Source organism: Clavelina lepadiformis, chromosome 5 (genome assembly GCF_947623445.1).
Source record: "Clavelina lepadiformis chromosome 5, kaClaLepa1.1, whole genome shotgun sequence".
NCBI classification, from domain to species: domain Eukaryota; kingdom Metazoa; phylum Chordata; class Ascidiacea; order Aplousobranchia; family Clavelinidae; genus Clavelina; species Clavelina lepadiformis.
In genome coordinates this window covers 23,029,557-23,053,457 of record NC_135244.1, presented here as the reverse complement: position 1 = coordinate 23,053,457, position 23,901 = coordinate 23,029,557, and the positions used below count along the sequence as shown (strand labels likewise).

At 35.0% G+C, this 23,901-nt stretch overlaps 2 protein-coding genes across 2 annotated transcripts in view; both read right to left on the bottom strand.

Annotated features, from left to right (window-relative positions):
- Positions 1-1,990: 1,990 nt before the first annotated feature.
- Positions 1,991-16,038, bottom strand: LOC143459922 (kelch-like protein 12). Its single transcript, XM_076957242.1, has 11 exons — positions 15,923-16,038; positions 12,995-13,118; positions 12,760-12,913; positions 11,325-11,542; positions 10,623-10,772; positions 10,273-10,366; positions 9,712-9,806; positions 7,294-7,495; positions 4,118-4,258; positions 2,400-2,555; positions 1,991-2,315 (listed from the first exon to the last, which is right to left on the bottom strand). Exons 1-11 carry the CDS (start codon positions 15,970-15,972, stop codon positions 2,167-2,169), a joined length of 1,533 nt encoding a protein of 510 aa, XP_076813357.1. The 5' UTR covers positions 15,973-16,038; the 3' UTR covers positions 1,991-2,166.
- Positions 16,039-21,951: 5,913 nt separating this feature from the next.
- LOC143458848 (kelch-like protein 36) overlaps positions 21,952-23,901 on the bottom strand; it is a 30,004-nt gene continuing 28,054 nt past the window's right edge. Inside the window, exon 13 of the mRNA XM_076955726.1 lies at positions 21,952-22,777. Within this exon, the coding sequence (XP_076811841.1) occupies positions 22,672-22,777 (106 nt within the window). The 3' untranslated portion in view covers positions 21,952-22,671. The remainder of the gene's footprint in view (positions 22,778-23,901) is intronic.

The following is a 23,901-nucleotide window of genomic DNA, read 5'->3' as shown; positions in this document are numbered from 1 at the left end:
TGACAACGTACGTATTAGAAAACTGAAACGACATTTAGAAAAAGGTAACTTACCAAACTGGACCGAGGATATTTTTACAGTGTCAACAGTTGGAAAATCCCAGCCCTTTGTTTATGGAATAAAAGACGACAGCGGAGAAGATTTGGACATTTTCTGACCAAGAGCACCAAGTCCCGACGCGCCACATTTCTTTTGATCACCGCAACGGATCTATATATTTGGGTGACAGTGCAACGGATCATTGGACCACATATCAATTATGACGTCATATACTGCTCTCATCTAATGCTCAGTGGCGTCACGACTGAATGCAAACCACGAGATTCTTTTCATCTGGAGCTTGTAGGGAAAAGTCATGGATTTCGAAAAGAGGATGTTCACTTCACTGCCCAGCATCTAATCGGATTTTATTGTAAATCAGATGCCTCCAACTTAATATAAAATTGGAAATGTTTTAAATTGCTGAACTACAGTTGACGTGTATGATATTCAGGTATAAATTGCCATTTTATTAATAAGGTCGATGCTACAATGAATTAGAAAAGTCACAATCACACGGTTCATAAAACAAACAACCCACACAGAATCCAAATGATTAAACTAATGAGAATAAGGTCATGTGAGGAAAACAACCAATAACAAGCAAACGTTTGAGAAAATTATAATAAGATTTAAAAAAGGCTAATGAAATAATCTTCGGGTTAAAATGGAAATATTCGATCAATGCCAACCAGATATAAGCCCATATTTAAATCAATTTCATTTTTTGAGACAATCAAGGTAGAGAGACTTTGTACAGATCGAAATACAAAGATATACTGGAGTAAAGTTTATAAATTGTAAGGACAGACTATAAGAGCAGGAACTACATTTAATTGAAAACAAATATTCGTTTGTACAAAATAAGTAGTTTAAGGTGAGGAATTTGATTCAAAAAGTTTGTATATTGCATAGATGGAAGAACAAAGTTATACTTGAAAAAAGTTTATAAATTGAAAGGACAGACGATAAGAGGAGGAAATACATTTTATTGAAATCAAATATTTGTTTGTACAAAAGAAGTAGTTTAAGATGAGGAATTTGATTAAAAAATTTTAAACCGACGGAAACGACGTAAAAGATTTCCCAAGCACAAAACATCAAATTTTAAAATGATCGTTTTTATGACGTCAAAATTAAATGCCAAACGATTACTGATCGAAATTACCAAATAAAATAACGAAGATAAAAAGATTTCGACGAATCACGAAATAAATTAAATGAATTGTCAAACATATCCAGATGAAGAAATCAAAATCCAACAAAACTTCAGATGGAAAGCACGTAAGGACAATCTCGTTCTCTGTCCATGTTGGTCGATACTTGCCATTTGTTGGCGGCTGAATCATAGAATTCAACTGTTTTGGCACCTGTCCTATAAAATGTATAAAGCACTTCAATTATAACTGTACCAGGTTGTATATAAGTTAATTATTGGAAAGCAAGTTATCCAGAATATATTAATAATAATAAAAAAACTACTCAATCCACTTCGCAATAGACGATTACAAAACAAATTGGTTCGGTATTCATACAGATCCCTCGCCACCAATAAGTTACAGTTAAAAAGTTGTTTGCTAATAAGAAATTGTGATGTTGTTCATGTAAAAACGTCGGCTAAATTAAGATAAGAACGAACAGATGAGTTAAGAGAACTGCGCTTCAACACTGCTTATGTGGAATAAACTCGTCAGTCGGTCTCACGCTAAGAACTGGATTGAGCTTTGTGCACTGGAGCATAGAATTAATCACGTTAATTAATTGTCCATAGACATAACAAAAATTACCACTGGAAGTTACAATTTTAAATTGTCAACAAAATTATCGCTGATAGAGCCATAGCTTAACTGAGTAAATTAATGAAATGAAATGTTTTTAATTGATTTCCCAAAACTCATCATGACCTTCACCTTCATCTAGTCTATTGGTTTACGGACCTCAGGTTGGCAATCACTGCATCAGACATTAAGCTCTTAGTAAAGGTAAGATTATGATAATATAATATATAAATTAAATATTATGCATTTAAAATAATATATGATATAATATATGCATATAAAAAATGCATATAAAATATATATGATATAGCAATGTATTATAATTTTAATATACTGTACATATAATTACTCACCCTCCAAACACCCATATAAGGCCATCCACTACACAAGCTGATCCACCATATCGTTCCTCATTCATAGATGGAACATCAGTCCATGTTTTCCTGTCCAGGTTGTATTTTTCAACAGAAGAGAGACGATTTGAACCGTTATATCCACCTGATTTAATTTATTTAAAGAACATGACAAGTCATAAACTTCCTTAAACATTTGAAAGATATTTGCACTTGCAGCAAGACTCACCTATCCCGTATATTTCGTTGTTTAATACAACAGCAGTTAGTCCTGTTCTGCGAGTTTTCATCGATGGAATATGTTCCCACTTTCCGTTTCGTGGATCATAACATTCTGCTGTGTTTGTTATATTGTCACTCCACCCTCCAAACGCATAAAGCAAACCTTTCGAAATAAACCATTAATCAATTAAGCACCTCACTCGTGCTTGAAATTCGAGCATAATTGTTCCAGCACAAAAGACCACATCGTTTGTTTCTGCACTTTTGTTTGTGACACTTCATCAACCTTTTTACATGAGTGAGTCAAGTTAACTCAGCGTCAAGTCAAGAACGCGTGAACTCGCCTTAAATTTTTACTTTTTAAACGAGAGAAAAGTAGTGTTTCCAATTCTGGGCGAGATTTCAAATCCCGGGTTCCTCGTATAAAAGACAAACCCGGTTTTTAAGGTTTTAAGAAAAAGGTTTTCTTTTTCGTGAAAACTAACTCAATATTAAGATAAAATCAACATCATTGTAATACATTCGAATTTGCATAATAATTCGTCTCCGTTCATTTTATTAATTCATTTTTGTCGATCTTGGAAAAACTGTAAATATTTTCATGTTTCAAGGTCGTTTAATTCGGTTTTGCGTAATTCGATTAGTTCGGCAGTTTTCTTTTACTCTAACAAATATTTTTGTTGTCAAATTTTTTCATGAACTTTACGTAAACCTGAGCATAAATACTCATCGACATGAGAGAACTTCTGTGATCAACGCATTTTGATTGTATAAATGTGTGAGCTTGTACAGTAAATGCATTTTAAATTTGTAATTGATGGTGAACTTTTGTTGTTTGTAAGCCCTGGAGAAAATGCGCTGTGTGTGCCCGTGTGTTATTACTTGTTTGCATATTCATAACCTATAGTCCACCTGATCATGCGAGCTCAAGCTTGCGAAAGCTCGTGTTAAGTAAATGAAAGGTCTGAAGTGCCAAGTTATATTCTGCTTGTTAATCAAATTTAGAAAATTTCTTTATTTTCCTGCTTACGACTCAATACAAATTAATACCCATGCTACCAGTAAAAATATTGCATAAACTAACTATCGTGATGAAATAATCGCCTAATACAAAACATTAAATTGCGTAAATAATATATAGCGACGCCTTTTGGTTGGAAAATTTTGAACGCCAAAGATTTCCTGGATTCTTCCATCCACCCAGATGTTTACATTTCATAACCCTGGTTTCGTGTCGTACAAAAAGGCAGAAAAACTTGTGTTTTGGGTTAGGGAAAGCCCGGGTTGGAAAAACTTGAGAGAAGTGGAACTCGGTTAAAATCGTTAAGAAGTAAAAAGTGTTATTGCCACCAAACTTTTTGATGTTCATGATGAACCCCAAGCAGCTATGTTTAGTTAAACTTTAGGAGTATATCTAAGTCTGGATTTCTCTGAGGACCAAGTGCTTGTAAGAACGACTATCAAGGAGTTGCAAGAGTAAGAAAAACAGCAACCATGTGCATTTTATTGTGCTTTAAAGTGGACCTGTGACGTGACGATGAACGTTATCAAGTGTAATATGCGAATAAGAACGCGAGTATCTGTTTTCACGTATACTGCGGTTCTCGGGCAGGTGCCGGCTTGATTTTATCGATGTCGAAACGAACGATTGGTGATTGGCATCTCTCAATTTACTTCGACAACTTTGAAAAAAGCTTACCTCAAACATCAAAATAATAAACTCACCTCGTGCACTGACCGACGCATGAAAGTACCGCTTTTTATTCATGTTTCTTATTGAAGACCATTTCCTCTCTTCAGGATTGTAACTTTCACAAGATGATAGACGACCAGAGCCATTCTCACCACCAGCACAATAAACAAAACCTACGTATCATACATATAATCAATTAATCATCATACATAATCAGATGAAAATTTATACAAGAACGATTTTGTTATATCTTACTATCACATTAAAATTATTGGATCAATGAAGTCTAAACGGAATTTATTGTAACGTTTTGTGTTTTTGTTTCTTTGTTGATTACGTCACAACATTAATGAGTGGTTAAAGCACAGACTCGCTTGTTGAAAAGTTCCAAATCTGGGTAAAATCAAACAAAACTCAAAAATAAAAACAGATCAATCAGAAAACGTGAAAAAACAAGCTGAGTGACTGGGGCAAGAGCAGTGACGGATCCTCGCCAAATTTGAATCTACCTTGATATTGTGATGTCATAAACGGGGAAAAGACTGAAGCTGGGCGTAAATTTAAAATGGTTTTCACTGTTTCATCGGAAACAATCGTATGTTAGAAGTTATTTTCAAAATTTTTTATTAATCTAACTTAAATGTATATCATAGAAACCTAAATCTAACACCATCCTCAAGTAATTGCTAAATACTAAAATCCCCATTCTCCTAACTAGGGTTGGTCAAAGTAGAATCCTAATGGTTTTGAGAATAGAGATAGAAAATCTAGAATTTCAAATCTAAACGTTTCATATCTAGTAAGTTGCAACAATGTTAACAAAATGCAGTTTAATTCAACTAAAACAGTCCTAAGTCTTGAATAACCCAGCACTTAGCAGCAGATTTTTTAACTTTGTTGTGTAAAAAGCCCAAAAGTACTTCAGACCTATAAACCCACTTATCCGAGCCCAAAAAACAGAAGTGGGCTTATACGCCACACCTATATCTATCGTGCAAATCCTTATATACTACAGTACTTCGAATGAATGAACGCAAGTTTGGCAATTTGCCCAAGAAACTTAGTGACGGTTGTCGTAATTAAAATGTGTTATTTTAGACATCAACTTCGTTATTCGCATTCGTTTATTAAAAACTATAACAACCAAAATGTGCGATATAGCAATACATAAGACAACAAAGATAAAAGTGTCTTGTCAGCAACAGCAGTCACACATTTTGTGAACTACATTGTGTCTTTGACAACGTGATATTACTTCTTTGCAGTGTTTCCCACAAACAATTTCGCTTTTTAGTTGGCAAGTGTCCAACGATTACTGCGTGTGACACTTCCTATTGTTACGTAATAATTAGGCAATAAAACAAACAAACTAAGGTAAGGCAAATGCTGTCACTTTTCAGTTTTACGTAACGTATATTATGGTTCAAGCTATAATAATCGCTTTAAATAATTCTACCCCATGAAACATGACTTACAAATCTTACATGGTGACCCAGCCAAATCACTGGAGGTTGCGATCCATGGATTGAGAAGAATTGTTCTAACCTAACCGATTATCTTAAACAACAGAATGTGTGATCTACTTATGACCAAATAGTCACTTTCATTTAAAAATTACCCAGCAGTAGTTATAGGATTATAATTATGAACTCGCATTTACAATTATGAAAACAAACATATTTATGCGCTCGTCTGGTCCATATTACATGAAAACTCAACATATTTGTGTTCTATTGCATCAAACACCAATGTTAAATCGAACGATGTAGTTACAACTACGCTGACGTTAGTGTCTAAAACCTAAAGTGTGAGTCCTGTGTGGTCTTACAGTCATCAAGACCACCATTATTGTCTGTCAGAGGTGGGCACGAGCGCGCTTCTATTTTTTTGGAGCGATCAAGAGAAAGTCGCTCTTTTTTAACGTCGGAACCGAGCCACTAGGTCGCTCATTTTTAGTTATTCACTCGTGTTGTTGCCGAGTCGAGCCAATGAGCCGAGTTGTCATCCTGGTGTCTTAATTTGTTTCATGTTACGGTTATTTTTATAACTTAATCGATACAATCTTTGAAATTAGTGTTGCACGTATTCGAAACTTAATTTCCTGATTTACTTGACCGTGAGTAATTACGTATTTTTCCTGCTACCGCGCGCGTTGTTTTATTGTGATGCTGTGATATCATTGTTGTTTATTGGCAAAGCAAGTTTATATCACAATAAATTGTTTAATATTCAGTTCCAATTTCGCAAAATTTGTTTTTATTTCGATCGCTGTCACCAGAAAAATTGTCTCTTTGTCTTCTTTATGTTACAAGCAAGTTGAAATGTAATTAAAGGTTATTTATTGTGGTCGTTATTAATCTCACTTATTTTCTTACAAACATTTTCCCAAACTTAATTGCTTATCGTAACTTTATCGACGTAGCGTGTCATCTACTTTTTTACGAGATGTAAAAGTGATATTTCTCCTGGGCTATGCACAGTGTGACATCATTTCAACAGTTTAGCAATGTCACTGCCATACTTTCCATACTCGACTTATGTCGTAACAATAGTTATCAAACGACTGTTATTACGTCACAATACAATCAGTTAATGCCCGAGTGCAGATATCGCACGCATTTCAATTGCGTTTACACAGACTGTACATGCAGATTAAAATATGGTTATCGATGTTTCGCGGGCTTAACATACCAAAACGTAGGTTGCATAATAACGTAATGAAATAATATTTGAATAAACGTGCTACACTGTTTGAAAGTGAAGAATGTTAAATTGTTAAACATCGGCATCTACAATCGTAGAAGCTTCTTAATACTCTATTTATCTATTAATAGTTTGCGGCAGGTGTGGCCGAAACATATCTTCAGTATTTTATTCCATCAAATTTCCTATGACATTTACAACATATAAATGATAAGCAATTACATTTACCGTTGGACACAGATTTCACAACGCAAATACGATGTTTGCAACATACTAATGCGACTGATGTCTTGAAACGAGCCGGAGTGAAAATATTTTTCATTGCCAAAAAAAAGCGGGAACGTGAACGACACGAGCGCACTCTTTTCTTTATAAAAGAAGGTAAGCACGAATAACGGCTTTTTTTCATTGATGAGCGAGTGCAACGCTGTTTTACACGAGCGGTTGTCTAGCATCACTGTCTATAACTGGCATGAGCTTGAACTTGCACGTCATAATAACTTACCATTCAATAAAGCTGATGCGAATCCAAATCGCTCTTCTCCCATAGAAGGCAAGTTGTTATCCCACTTTGGATTCTCATCATTCAAGTCCAACATCTCAACAGAGTTGTAGCAAGTACTAGTATATCTTTTAGCACCACCCATCAATAAAATTTGTTGATTATAATTTATAGCAGATGGAAACATCCGAGCAATGTTTGTATTCTGTATGATGAAACATCATTGCATAAAGTCAATATCAACTAAAATGAATTTACTAACTTTATCAACTAAACACTAGATATGGTGTTATTAATGGAGATGGCCTGGCCAGACTTAGGTACAAAAACTATCTGCAGGTAACAATACAATATGAATGAATCATGGCCCATAGCCTGGTCAATAAAGTTATGTGGTTGAGAGGATTGTACAGTGGCACATAACAACACAGGTATAAACTTTCTGCAAGCGACAATTCACAACAACTGATTCAATCAAGAAACAACAATCCACGACATTCCACGACCGCAAGGAATGTTTGTTAGCTCGTAACTTTAACATTCACTCTTCTTAGCAGATTGCCAATTGAAAATGAATTTTGTGCTTTTAAAATAAAATAGTTAGTCGCGATAATTAAAGCATTTTAACCTGGCAATATATTTTTTGCTTCTCTGTCAATTCTATTTTGCCTCAATTAAGTTAATACTCGCATAAAGAGGTAAAATTTGAATGTGCATGAGCATCTTGCCGGGCACCAACGGTCAATTACTTGTATAAGAATGGATCTACTTGTGCAATGATGGACTTGAGTTTGCGTAACAACAAATTTGTACCGGTCTCATTGTTATATGTTTAAACCAGCTTTTCCGATCCGCATAACCATTTGTTTGTAAGAAACCGGTTAGTAGTATGCGACATACGGCATTTAACCAAAAATGCTTCTGATTGGATGATTTATTTTGTCTTTAGCTACGAGGTAGCAACCGAAATGCTGTTGTCAGTTTGTGTGATTTTGATTTCGGTTTTAGCATGAGCTTGCTTGTCACTTTCACTTGTCGAATTTATTGTGGTTGCAGAGCAAAATAATGAAAGCAATTAATTATTGCAATCATTAAAACAGTTAAAACAAAGCAATTATTACGCAAATGATTAAAAACGTGAAAAGCTGCAAGAATGATCGAATTTAAAAGAAAAGTGTCCTAGTGAAATGACTGTGTTGACACAAAACTATGTTGTTGCTTGCACTTAATCAGCGGTCTCCCAATTTTTTATACGGCATTCAACCAGAAGCGAAAATGCTGTCTGAAGTTTGTGTGATTTTGATTTTGGTTTGGGCATGGGCTTGCTTTTTGACCTGACTTGTTGGGTAAAAAAATCTTCTTAACTTTTATTATTTTTACAAATTGAAGCGATTAAACTAATCATAATGATCCTCTCTGCCCCAATTCTCTTTCTATGATTAAATATTATCATTCTATTAATAATAATTAACTTATAAGCCAGTGTGTGAATTGAAATAGGTTAGGTTTGGTCTTTTTGCTAATTGTCAGCTTAAAATAACATAGATTTGTATACTAGTTAGAAAGTTGTATTATACCTTGAGATATAATACATATCCTGAACTAAACTGAAGTTCTTCTATGCGAATGGTATTTCGATCGCATTTTAAAAAATTGGAACTGCCAGCTAGGTAGCTTACTTGGGCATACATTAGGTTGACCTACTAAACATATTTAAAGCATATTCGAAAATACATTAACTTAAATCGACCTTTTTAAGTCATTACTAGGCCATTGTAAGTTGAAAGCAATCCTGCATTTCGATTCCCAAACCATCTAAATTGCTGTTAACAGTGTGCCTTAAGAAGAGCTTTTTACCCAAAAAGTCTACAAGCAAGCTCAGGCCCAGGCCCAAACCAAAATCAGACAAAGCATTTTCGCTTCTGGTTGACTGCCGTATAAAAGATTGGAGACCGCTAAACTAGTGCAAGCAACAACATGGTTTTGTCTCAACACAGTCGTTTCACTTGGACATTTTTCTTTTAAATTCGATCATTCTCGCCGCTTTTCACGTTTTTATCATTTGTGCAATAATTACTTATTGTATTAATAAGTGCAATAATTAATTGCTTTGATTACTTTGCTCTACAACCAAAACAAATTGAAAAAATATTTCAGTTCGAACTTCATCTGTTCATCTCCTGAATAAAAGTTTATCATATTTTTACTTAAGAGGAAAATCTGCCCGAGCAAATTGTTACTGACAGAAAACATAACGATCTTATCTTGGGTCACACTGGGCCATGAACACACAGACACATGAGAACAAATTATGCTTTCAACTAATTTCTATGTGTCGAAATACTGTGGCAATAAGTATATGTGTATGACATCATAATCACAATTCTTATTTGAAACAAATTCATTATAAAGCAAACATACCGGTATGTTACTCCACTGGTTTGTCTTGGTGTTTAACTTGGCAACACTTCCTGGACATTTCAATCCACCAATCATAAGTATCTCATCAGACTGACCTGGAAAATATATTCGATTTCGTTACAACCAGCATGAAGCAAATACAGGCCGGTTGCAGCCTGTGGATAATTTTTGTGGCAAGCGAGTTGTTTAGATTTTTATTTAAGACGTTAAGTTCTGTCATTTATTAGGAGGGATAAATGCAACGTAACAAAATGAAAATGCCTAAACACTTTTACAAGAAACAGCACATCAAAGGCATGATGGCACTAAGGATTAAACTCAAGGATAAGACGCAAAACTCGATCAAAATGCATATTGCAGTATTTGGTTGTAAGCATTGTTACATCATACAAAGTCATTTGTCAAATCTACTGCTACTGTTGCTAGTATCGCTATTTGCTTAAATATTACCATCCTGGTCCATGTAGTGTTTTATGTTAAATATTATTGGTTCAACAGCTCAATGTTATTTTAAGAAGATCAACATGTAAAAACAATTTAAGTTATTAACCACTCTTTCACCTGGTATTGCCTTACAAGCTGGGGTGTCAGATATTCGAAAGACGAGTGATGTAACAAGAAGTTGCATGCAATCCGTGGAGTTGCAAACCAGTTTCTAAATCATTAAAATTGAATCAATGTTGGCAGTTTAGCCTACTAATTAGGAAAGTCTATTTTGTTATGGGCGGATTTTTGCAAACAAAAACATTTTTAAACTTAAATTCTTCAACATTGACCCATAACATAAGGCAGGAGTACTACATGTTAAACCTTAAACAATTTTTAATTTCTTTCAAAAGTTGACACAAAACTTGGCGATGCATGATCATGCAAAGAAATAAGCAACGTGTTCAAAACTATCAGCAAGTTACCTCCTTTTGAACAACTTTTATCAAAAAATCTTTAGATAAATTTTCCAGTTGAATGAGATGAAACAAATCCCTGAAGTCTCTCCGTCTATCATCCAAATGATGAAGTGCCCAAGCAACTGCACTCCTGTACTTGTCCTCATCGATCGAATCCTGAAATTTAATCAAGGCTGTGGTGACATCATAGGTACTTTTATTTTATCCCAAATAGATGACGTGATGTATGTTAAAGCTAAGAATGATTAAAAAATGTTTGAAGAAACAAAACACTGTACATGGTATGAACAACGACATTTAATTTTTTGATTTAATGTCTTAACTTAATAGCGAAATTAAATTAACTGACAGCAATGTTTGAAATTTAAATCGCGTAATCTTATTCGAGAAAAGAAGTATCTTGCAAAACCTGGCAACAAACATTCAAGGCCATTCATGCATATATGAGCCAGCCTACATCAAATGCTTTGTCTAAAAATGAACAACTTTAGTATTGCACATTCACTTATAAATAACGCACGAGGTAATGAACAATTTCTGGAAATGTAATTAATATGCCGTAGTGTATTTATAACATGAAAGTATGTATTACAATTAGCTTCTTGCAATTACAACATTTCACACAATGATGTAAGAACTATCAAAACAAAACGTTTTATTTAGATACTGTATAAAAATCTCTATGAGACAAACACATTCTAAGTTTACTTCAGCACTTTCCAACTTCAGCATAGCCTTGACGTCATCAACACCAAACTGAAGAAAATCTGCACTTTTCAAAACTGCTCCGAGATTTTTAGAAATGAAAGTTTCAGCTACTTGAACCAGATCACCCATGTTGTATCGGTTTGAATAACATCGAATTTTCAAACAATTTTCTCCATTGAGAGATGCTTTAAAAAATGTCGTGCAGTATTCCTTCAGACCTTAAAAAATTTTCCGATTTATTTAGGGATAAAACCTATCACTTAACTTCGATATAATTTCTGTTAAAAGTCACCCATTTTTTACACCAATTCGAGCTTGCTATATTACATATGATAGAATCATTTTTTTTTTATCGAGTTTTTTTTTTCATATGATCAAACAATTTTTTTTTATATTACAAAGAAAACATATGTATGATAAAACTACTGCATTCTTCATCTATACAATATAGAAAAGATTTCTTGCTCATTTAGACATTGCAGTATTACATCAAAAATCCCATATATTACAGAAGAATCTAGTCAATTTATACAAAGGACCACAGTTATTTGGTTATAAAACCAACTTGTTGTTACATCCGTATTTCTGGGAATGAAATTTCCTATAAATCCTCCATTATAAAAACCCGGGTTAATACATCCAGCCACTGCCTAATACACCCACTTTTGATTCCCATTGGCAGGCAAATAACGGCATATTATGAATGAAATTTTTATGTGAGTAAATGGGCTTTATTATTGTGAAGAAACAATGGCAGATCCAGGACAAATAGTGTAGTATGATAATCTTTATCCTCAGACTGAGGAAAGTCTTTCCACAATTTTAACTCGGCGATGATTCCTCATCGCTTGAGTCCCGGTTACTGAGCTAGCTGTTGTGCAAGTTTTGATAAACATACATTTTTATTTAGTGTTTTAATTTTTTATATCGTAAAACTCGAATTTTGAATTGGTCACCAGGTCTACTGCACAAGAACAAACGTCATTAATGTCTTGCCCAAGAGCATTACAACATAGCACTAGTAGGTATCGAAAAAGAATTTGTTTTTGCAACTGAAACAATCTTCTTATTGCAGCCAAAGTGTCTTGATCATTCTGGACTCCATGTTGCTTAAATACAGAACAATACACTGATTGTATTTTGACCCTTAGGGAGTCGTTTAGTTGCAGTTTTATGAAAAATAAGTTATTGCAACCACTGCTTATTACATCCGAAAATAGGTTGGTGGTGAGTATTAAAGGTTCTGGGTTTGGGAGGTATTAACCGCATTTTACTTAAAAACATTTTTTAACAGAAAAAAAATTCAGACTTTGCACAGTTGCACATAAACTGTCCAAAATTTAAGTTACTTTTATGTGAAACTGAAAACCAGCAACCTTTATGCACAGCGTTATATCAACAAGTATCACAAATCAGCTGCAGTAATAACAGTTACTTGTAATGCGTAGATATTCTGCTGCTTCCAGTACATCATATACATTGTCATGAGTGAGGATTATGCATGAAGTGTATATGAAGTTAATGATCGATGCCATTGTTGGACCACTGACTTCTTTAACGCTTCCTTCATTCAAATAACTTTCTCTCATCTACAAAGAACAAAAAAAAAACAGTAAATACTTCAAAAGTTTTGTGAAATAGTAAATTAGTAAAAATTTAATCCATTCCACCTTTGTAGTAAACATTTTCTTGAAATATTCCGAGAATGAACCAACCACACATTTGTGAACAGGAAATTGTTTTCCTCCAGCTTTTATTGTGAAATCGCAGAAGTCCTTTGTTGTTGTTCTTTCCCTTTATAACATATAGATCATGAAACACTAAACAACTTTTACTTTGGCAGCAACGTAGCAAAATTGTGACATATATCAACCATTACAGTAATCACAATCAAAGACATATTAGCACGTCATCACATTAGAGTAGAGACTTTGTTATGGCAGGCAGTGTGTAGTGATCATAGGCATAAGGTTTAATATCCTGGTTCTGCCCAAATCTTTAAATAGCAAACGGAAAATTTCTCAAATGAAAGATGGGAGTAAGCCAGTCGCATGAGTCAAGCAGCCACTGGGTCGTGCTGTCATCCCAAACTCGCAGGCGATGTATTCCATGGAAACTGAGAAGCATGGTAGAAAATAAAATTAGATATAACATGGTCTGTAACTTACTCCTCCGTGCCATACTCAGTTGGTGCCACACTCACTAGCCAAAAGTTTTTCCACTCCCAATTTGTATCAAGTTTGGTGACACCAGTTCACAAATGGTTAATGAATGGAACGTTAAGGGGCTGTAGGCCCATCCAACTCCCTATCTTAAACAATGCAAAGTAATATTTTTCAATTTGAATTTGCTTCTAAACAAGCCCGGTCACCTCGCTGAGTTTTTGTATCCGCCGAGATGTAGGATAAAAGGACTTAATGCAGTATTTTGGGCAAATTCTCGTATCTGGAATTCTCACACCAAATGCTTCAACTTTTTAACAACTTTTTTCCTTATATTTTTTCAAAAAATCAGCCAAAATGCTTTAATTTTGAACCAACACAAAACGTCAACTTTAGCCTGAACCTACACTCAGCAAACGCCATAACAACAAAAAACCATCACAAATTAAGGTCACATGTGCACTGGACCGGAACCATTTATACGTTTTCTATAATGACGTCTTGCATGAGACCTTCGTCACAATCGCCGTGTTGCCGTTTCAAAACTGCTCAAAATGGTCCTACAGGCCCTTAACCGAAGTTAAATGAAATGAATGGAATGGTATGGGTATTCCCATAGAGTGGGTTGCAGATATCTAGTCATAGTACGCGCCGTTTATGACAGTGTCAATCTGATGGATGTGTGTGTGCTGTAACACCAGGTAGGTGCGCAATACTCGGCAGTGGAAAAGACTAGATTGAGTCGTTGTGCAAATGGTAGCAGCCCCAATCTGAGGTCACCAGTCATTTTATCAAGGAGGCATGGGGTGAAATTTTCCTACGTAATTACTCAAAGTGTTGGCGGTAGTTGAGCAATCTGCCCAAGGTATTTGGGGACAGGACAAAAGGCACAGGCATGGTATTGATGTAAACTTTACCTTCATGATTTGTTTCCCTGTTGTTAAGATGGAAGGATGCCGACACTGTTTTTTAGATTTACAGACCTTTAATATTCATTCCTGGAGATAAACTGATAAAGTAATTAAGTCTATACAAATGGTCTTCTTCACGAATTCTCAGTTCTTTGCCAAATGCATAGTTGCCAGGTCATCCTTGCACTTAGACAACATTGTACATATAACATGATCTGCTGTTTACTCCTCCGCACTCCACTCAATTGGTGCCACACGCAATTTGTACTCACAAGCAACAAGTCACAAAATTTGCTATTCCCAAGTTGTATTGAGTTGAGTTCAGCAATTCCGGTTCACAGGTGGTTAAGCGATAACCAAGTCATCCTGGCAGCGATAGTTTGGTGTGGTGGGAGTCAGCGTCGGTCATGAAGCTGCAAAGTCTGGTCATGTCCTTCCTGCCCTTTCTTTATCTATTGTTGTTTGAAAGAGAAAGAGACTCGAACTGATGCCTTATTTTCAACTGGTTCCAACAGTTGCAGTGTGACCAAGATTGGGAATGAGTGTCTTGGCTTTACGAGTATCTGTCTATCTTGAGTGTCTAGGTATAGTGTTCTGAGTATCTCAGTATCATTGCGGGATTTTTGCTGAAACTAGAAGTTTTGAGTGGTTCCAAATGTGTGAAACGCAGATGTCTAGTCACAGTACACATGACCCCGTTTATGACACTTGTCGATTTGGTGAGTGGTGAGGTGAACTACAGTAGACCTTGCATACAACAGGCAAGTTGGGACAAGCGATATTCATACGTTATATGCGATATCTGTTATACAGGAAATAATCCCTGAAACAGAGATCCGGCCTTGCAGGCTTTCGATGCTCTAATATGCTACGATTCACACTCCTAAGTCATATAGAAGACATAAAATCAAGCAAAAATAAACGTATGCTTTAATTTCCTCTGTGACATCACATTGGCTTGTTAGAGCACATGTGGCCTCATGCTGTGCAAAAGGGAATCACAACAATGGTGGGTTCTGCGCCAAGCAAAAAAATTACATAAACCGAAACTATGAGCCACGAAGTTTGAAGTCACTGCAGGACACCGTCCCTTGCATTCATTAATATTAAACCTATTCATTGCATTAAATAAGTTTCTACTTGTCCAGAGTCTGTCTGTATCTGGGTGGGGCATAACAACTGGTTCTGGCTCAATCAATTTACAGCATGGATCTTTCTATGGTGGTGATTTGTTTACACACAACTGATCAATGAAACAGATGGCAAATAAATTAAAATATGGACTATAATGGTTCACGACTATAATCAAGTCATGACAATATAAGACAAAGTATGGAGTCAAATACTTTAAAACCATTATTAGCCATAATAGTTTTACTTATTACGTCAGCCGTAACTATGATATGTAAAAATGTTAGTTTACAATTCAATAACAAATAATTTCAAAATAAATAAAACATTTTGTGAAGTTGAATATTTCACACAAACTTTTGTAAATGAGCACAGATTAAAATTAACAACTTACTTATTCAAGTTATTGAGTATTTCAGCGGCATGGTTGTTGTTGAATTCCATCTTTCTAGTTTGAAACAAGCAACTAACAATAAAATAGTTAAGCTAAAGCCAAGTGTTTAAAAAAACAACCTGCAACAGTTTAAAGCACAGTATTAACATAAAACTTCAAAGCTTACGTTTGCCAAACCGACCAACAGATATCATCAAGCACAAGTGAGAATGAGGTTGTTATAAAAATGAAAACCTTTACAAGCGCAGCAAATATTTTCTCATTGTAAATCATGACTTGCCTCAGCGAATGTTGCCTGATACCTGGTGGTTTTATTGTTGACATAACGACGGCATTAAAAGCTTACATTGTCTGGCTTATTTATCACTTTCGTTTTTACTCTGAGCCAATATTTGCACTTTGCGAACAAAACTTTTTCTATTGGCACTGTACAGACAATTTGGGACACAACTAAATGTTAACTGTATTTGAATTGTGTGTTAGAGTTCGGGAATAGGTTCGACTTTGCTTTACTGTTTTCTGCTCACTGTTTGTGTACAATTTATCATTCTATCCAGCCACAATGGTCAGCATTTAGACATGAAATTATGCGTGCGAAGACACAAACTTTGGCGTGATAACTGGCACTGAAGCTTTGATTCTTTGTTTATCTGCTATTAACCGGTCTGTATTTCAAGGCAGGATTTGACAAAATCTCAGGCATGTAAACCGCTAACTCAAGTGTGCAATGGCTAGCTATATGTACATTTATTCAATTTTCTCCAGTGACTTACATAGATTTATCTAACAGCTTATCGAAAAATTTCGTGGGCCAGATGAATTTTCATGGAAACTCATTCAATCGTTAATGCTAAATGGATAAAGCCAACCAACAACATTAGTCCAGTTGGTTTGTTATATAAACAAAACATATCAAACATAGGGAATTCTCGTCCATAATTGTGAAAAAGCCATCCTATACATCATCCTAAAAACATCCTATACACAGCAACCGCTGTTTACCGATTTTAATGGTTATTATGCTTTACAAACAACTTTAATACTTTGGCTTAACCTGAGACTGTAAACTAACCCAGTGTTTTATTCTTGCATAATGAAGAACTTTATAAGTGTTCCAACGAAAATAGCCTAGGTCTCACCGTAGCCAATGAAAGGCTTGAGTAACGCAGTTATCTCTGCCATGCTTTAAAGGATTAGTCTTTAAATATTTTGTTAAGGAAAGGAAATTTCACATTGACAAAAAATTGTTATATTTTAAGACCGTAGTAGCCTAGTAGATCTTGTCAAACACAATCTTAAAATTACTTGTAATGTCCATCATTTGCATCATTTCGAATTTGTTGGTTAATTTTGTGCTGAAGTACCATCGCGGTAATTTGGACAGATTGATAATTAATTACACCTTTCCACATATTTTTGTTTATTTTTATAGCAATTTTTAGACCGCAACACAGTTTTTGGTTATGTTTTGTAAAGTCTGTGTGCTAAATGCTACTTAAGATGAATTACAGTCGATTTAAGATTTCCCAACAAATTGTCACAAGGCATAAATCTGGGAAATTCCCATTGATTCAGCAAACCGACAGCTCACAGCTTGGCAAAAAACAATGCAAATCAAAAAGATCTGACCAGTCAGGGATTTCAATTTTGCTTCCCCTGTTTATTTCATTTTATAAAACATCAAATTTTCTCATAAACAGAAAACGTTTGCGTTGTGGGAAAGGTAAATCATAACTATTTATCGTAGCAAAAATTTTCAATACAACATTTTTGTTTGTTCTGCTTTTTACAAACGTGACAAAAAAATTTTGAAATGTTCAACTTGTAACGTATCGAAAAGTTTTAATACGGTTGAAGTCGCTGTTGCATCTTTAGTAACTCCTATAAATCATGACTCTTGAAGAGGCATGCTCATCCCAGCTTCACAGGCGGCTAAACTGGTGCTATAACGTGACTCAAATCAAAACGTCGTTTATTGGGCGATGCAAAAGTGTGTGTTCTGTAGAGACCCGGGTTGTTTCATAGAATCTGCGAGTACGAAAAGTGCGCGTACTCCAAACAAGACACTGTTTACAGCTGTTACGTAATTGGTTACACAGCAAAACTCACTTGACTTGCATATCACGTTTAGAAATATTTTGGTGGATACAATTATGTTTGTTTTTTCACGGGCATTTCATTCCAGACAGCTTAAGCTAGACTAAGTAACTTAGGAAAGCACCGAGTCTGATGTCACGTTCATTGAAGGCCATTAGCGATAATTAAAAACACCGATAATCATATCATGGAAGGTAAGATTTAGATTAATAATTTGAACTAAACTTTTGCCCGTTTCTGCTGTTGCACAGCGCAACCAAGATGCACAGTAAATTTTCTGCTACCTTCGGCCATTTTACAAATTTGTTGCAATGCCTTTGCAGCATCTGAACTTGTCAGCCTCATCCAATTATGGGGAATACAAACTCGTAGTTTTCATCAATGAACTGGACAAGTTTGCCAATTCCCTTTTTTATACAAGCTGACACGATGATAGACATCATGTCAAACTTGGAATAGGCTGTGGGGCTTTTTACCTGCATTAAAAAAACGAAAAAATTCTTAAATGGTTCAAATTTCATGCAAGCAAAGTATCGTGACTCTCGCAAACAATCAACGTGAGCATCTTTTTCCAGTCCAGTGACCGTACTGTAGTTTCTCTAATGGACCGAACTTGTCAGTGGGGATTTTTTCCATGATCATAAAAGCCATGAGAAAATCTACATGGCCCATTCTGATCTCCTCCCCGGGATTGTCTTCCCAAACTCAATGTTTGCAGTTACTGTATCGACAAAAATTAAAGTTATCTAAAAGAAGCAATCAATTTATTTCAGTTTAACATTTACTTACCTTACATCTCTAAGGAGTCTTTTACCTAATCTACCTCTTCTTTAAGTACCAAGTAGGGCAAACTATCCCAGGGTTTAAATGCTACATGTGGGCAGCAGTTGCAGTCATCTTTTAAGTAATTCTTTTCTGCTTTTCTCCTTCAGCTTAACCTGGAGGAGCGCATTGTTTAGGTCAAATGCAATGGACGCTGTAGAAAAAATGAGGAAATATGTTAGTGAGTGAGTGATTAAAGTGAGCATTTGAGTGAGAGATCAGAGTTGAAAGCTTTTTTTTCGTTCAATAATTTCTAAAATACAAGTACAATAAAAAGATTTGCTTTCACTTTTATACAAATACATGTAGATTCACTTTTTATTTATTTATATATATTTTATGTAATATAAATTAATATGACGTCCTAACCTTTATTTTTTTCTCCTTGTGCTCCTCAATATTGACGAATTGCAGACTTTCACACCAAAAATCGCATTTTATTCTTTTGAAGGTGATTGCTTACTGGCGTGATTCAGTTGAGGGTTTTTCCCTCGGTTGGTGTCAGTGAGGAACATTTCGCAGTCTCTCAAAACCATTTCTCAATCAAAGGGATTGTTTTGACTCTATGCAAAGTAACAACTGCAGTAATCCTTGCACGAGTTGTATCTACTACACATCTACTGTAGTTTGTATTCAGATAAACTCACGATTGAAACAGTTTTCTGGCGGCGGTCTCTGAACTTTATAATAACCTCTACTTATTGACAGTCATTTGTGTGAGGAGTTTCAAAAGAAAACAAAGTTTCACATAAAAACAAGCTAAACCAACAGAAAAAATGAAAGACAAAAGCAACAATGTGCATTTCCGTGCGTTGTAAAGTGGACCTGTGACGTAACAATGAACGATATCAAGTAAAATATGCGAATAAGAATACAGGTTTCTACCTTACAAACACTGCGGTCGCCAGGTTGTTGATTTTAGCGATGTGGAACTGGATTTGCATAAAGCTGCTACTGCAGGTGCGAGCATAATTCATTTCAAGCCTTGAAGAAGTAATTACATAAATCGCTCTTATAACCAGGGTTGCCATACCGTCCTTATTTCTAAGATTTGTCCTTATTTTGAAGGTCCTTGTCTTAGAAAATGTTTTTTTCCTTTTTTCTAAGAAATGTCCTTATTTTCACTTGCGTCCTTATTTTCGTCTTATTTTTAGGGCAGAGGTTCGTATTTTGGGCATTTTGACACCTTTAGTATACCATTTTGTACCAAAGAGATACAAAATTTAAAAACATGCAGATAGTGTCTCGTTTTTTTGTTTGTTTTTTTGATAGGAACATTGGTTGCTTTCTCCTGTTGTGCATTTTTTAAGGTGATATTCGTCTTTCGTTTCCTAGTCGTGCTTATTTTTGAGTTGAGACTGATGGCAACCCTGCTTATAACTGATGAATATTAACTTCTGTTGTCCACAGAATGCTTGTTATCAAATTATCTTCTCAACTCGCAAGTACTCAGAGCATAAACAGCGACAAATATGCAGTAATATACAGAAGAAATATTGTAACCGCACGCATTAAGCAAATTTTGTAGCCATTTTTTCGCTCTTTGGTCTGTTAAAAGAACAAATAAAAAAGTGTGCGATTCCTGGAACTTACATAAACGCAATCTCAGTAGAGGATGAGGTTTGAGCGATGAGGAATCATCACTAAGTTTCCAGGGTGCATTCAAAAAATCAAGAAAAAAGAAAAAAGAAGACACTTATTCATGCTTCGATTTGTACTGTAATGTCTTAAAAACGATGTTTTTTAAAAGTCGGGAAACTCAGATTCTTTCTCGATTCTCTCCAGCACACAACAGCTGCTTCCTTGCACACCTCCACACCGAAACTTTGCTTCTGCACACCTAAGATCTCGGCGAAAACTACCATACTCTGCAGACCGGGTTGCAAATGCTAGCTTAAATAAGCTCGACTTAAATAAGCCTTAAAGTGGGAACCAAGCCACTTAATAGTCTAAATTTACCCCTTACGTGAGATGAAAATGTTATACAATTTTGAAGGTGTCACTAATTCACTGGAAAGAATTGTACGTTCAAAGATATTTTTCACAGTTTCTTGTTAACTTAAATTAAATTTTTTAACATAGTAGCCTAAATTTATCTTCTAATCTAAATCCAATAAAACCGTAAATAGCTAAAATCAACTTCTTACATTGCCTTTATCCTAACCTAACAACCTACCTTGAACTACAGGCTGCGTTACTTACGACAAAATAGTCAATCTGAATTTTGAAATACGACTTTGCATTTTTTTTCCTTTTTTTTCTTGGAAAACATTTTTCTTTTTCTTTCACTTTGTTGAAAAACTAAATTGCTACTGCGAAATGAAATACTGTAAAATTCTCTCCGCCACGTTCTCCGTTTACAATATTGTTGCCAACAATATATATGTGTTCTGTGCTTTTGTTAAGTGTTTTTGGTCACTTCCCGTCAGAGGCGCCGCATGTGCACCGCCCCCAAGTTACAAGTTACAGCTAGAGTAGCCAGCATTTAAAAATTCCTATTTGAAAATTCCTATGTTTGTAATAGCAAATTCTAATTCGGTTGTCATACCAAAAGAGACAGTCAAATTCAGGAACTCGTAGCGAATTTCGTGAAAGACTATTTAGGTTCTGTACAGTTCGCATCCAGGCCTTCCAACCGTTTTACAATTTTCAAAATTGTGCACAAACGAAGACACGAGATCCATTAGAAAAGCCCCTGCAATACGATTATGACGTCAGGGTTTGTGGAACAGTTATCTCTGCAAATTCCTAGTTATAAGAAGTAAAAAACGTCTCACTGTAGACTTGACATTACTTGGTACAATTTGAGGCATAAATATGATTACCAGACGTCATTCTGTAAGATTTTCATGACAATTGATTTTTCCTCACAGGCAATGTTGTGATGCCTCAAGTGGAATTCCGACTATTCCCATAAAAGTAATGGAAAAGGATTTCATTCTCAAGGACTCGTGACGTAACAATAAACGCTATTGATGATTGATGCTATGAATGCTAATGGGTTTTTATTATAAAGCAGATGCCTTTACATGCATGGGTACTGTATTAAATTGGTTAAGTATAACTTTTGACATTTTTAAAGTGCTGAACTACAGTTGACGTGTATGATGTCCAGGTGTAAATTTTCATTTTATTAATAAGGTCGATGCTAAATTATTAGAAAAATCACAATCATACGGTTCATAAAACTAACAACCCACACAGAATCGAAAAAATTAAACTAAAGAAAATAAGGCCACGTTATTCAAACAACTAATAACAGGTAAACGTTTGAGATAGTAATAAGGATTAACAAAAGGAAAATGAAATAATCTTCTGAAATAATGAAAATTATAATAAGGGTTAAAAACGAAAACTAAATAGTCTTCGTATTAAAATGAAAATATTCGATCAATGTCAACAAGAAATGAACCCATATTTAAATCAATTTCATTTTTGAGACAACCAAGGTAGAGGGCCAATGTATAGATGGAAATATAAAGATATACTGGAATAAAATTTATAAATTGAAACGACAGACGATAAGAGCAGGAAATACATTTAATTGAAATCAAATATTCTTTTGTACGAAACAAGTAGTTTAAGGTGAGGAATTTGATCAAAAATTTTAAGCTGACGGAAACGACGTAAAAGAGTTCCCAAGCACAAAACATCAAATTTAAAAATGATCGTTTTTATGAAGTCATAATCAAATGCCAGACGATTACTGATTGAAATTGGCAAATAAAACAATGAAGATAAAAGATATTTCGACGAATCACGAATTAAATTAAATTCGTAAATAAAATGTCAAACATATCCGGATGTGGAAATCAAAATGTAACAAAACTTCAGATAGAAAGAACGCAAAGACCAGATCGTTCTCTGTCCATGTTGGTCGATACTTGCCATTTTTTGGTGGCTGGATCATAGAACTCAATTGTTTTGGCACCATATCTATAAAATATATAAAGTAAACACTTAAACACAAAATATTTGCAAATGATAGATGAGTCCATCAAAAAAATATCTGCACCACGTTGTATGTAAGTTAATTATTGGAAAGCATGTTATCCAAAATATATTAACCAAAATAAATAAACTGCGTAATCCACTTCGCAATAGACGATTACACAACAATGAGGTCCAGACATAACGAAAACCTGGTCCCTCGCCACCAGCTGCAACAGAAGTTCAGGTCAATTACTGTGACAATTTACCGTATCCCGTTCTTTATCAGTATCTCATGTTACAATTTCTGTATAATTCAAACGCTTGACATAAACGCAAAACAATCGGCAGCCTTATACTAAAAGGGTATGACGTAAAACAACCTTACAAGGGAAACCACACACCATCTCATCCGGTCAAAAACGATTCTTATCGCGTAATTTGAATTATTTTGGGGTTGAGATTAAGTTAGGAACCAACTTGGTTATAAGCTACTGCAGCAAATCTTCTGCCGAATCATAGCAGACTGCCTAACCACTCACAATCAGATAGTCACAAGCTACGTCTGCAAGGTAAAAACCCTTTCGCTTGTTATGTGAAGATTGAATTTGGCAAGATAAGATGTTGTAATTCTTTTGCTCTATGATATCATAATGACCAAAAAAAAAATTAACACCATTGGCTTTATGACTAATTAAAACATGTCCTAGGCCTGCAATTGCCACTATAAAGCTATGGCTCCACAAGTAGCAATAAAAAATTATCACTACATTTTTCGGTAAAGATTTAAAATTTTGTGTTGGTACTTGGTGGTCTACAGTATTTTCTTAAACGCATTTTAAACCCACACTAAACCCAATTTTGTACTGGTAATGGTACGTACTGATCCCTGACAATTTTTCAAATTAATATCGGAAGTGATAAAATGTCCACTGAAAATGATCACTGAGTTACAATTTAAAATTGTTAGTGATGGAGCAGCTGGTGATGACGTAAATTTTCAAATTTAGCGATATTTATAGTGATAATTTCGGTAATAGTTTATCAAAATTAGTTTTCCCAGTGATAATTTTAGTGAGTGGCAAGTTCCGCTTCTCTTTAAACTGTTTTGAGATAGTTAGCCAATCTCC

What these genes read in the sequence shown, in the direction of transcription:
- LOC143459922 (XM_076957242.1), bottom strand. Translation starts at nt 15,972, where the DNA reads ATGGAATTCAACAACAACCATGCCGCTGAAATACTCAATAACTTGAAT. An exon ending in ATACTCAATAACTTGAATAA is followed by an intron (nt 13,119 to 15,922) that starts GTAAGTTGTTAA and finishes TATGTTATAAAG; the next exon opens with GGAAAGAACAACAACAAAGG. An exon ending in AGAATATCTACGCATTACAA is followed by an intron (nt 11,543 to 12,759) that starts GTAACTGTTATT and finishes AAATTTTTTAAG; the next exon opens with GTCTGAAGGAATACTGCACG.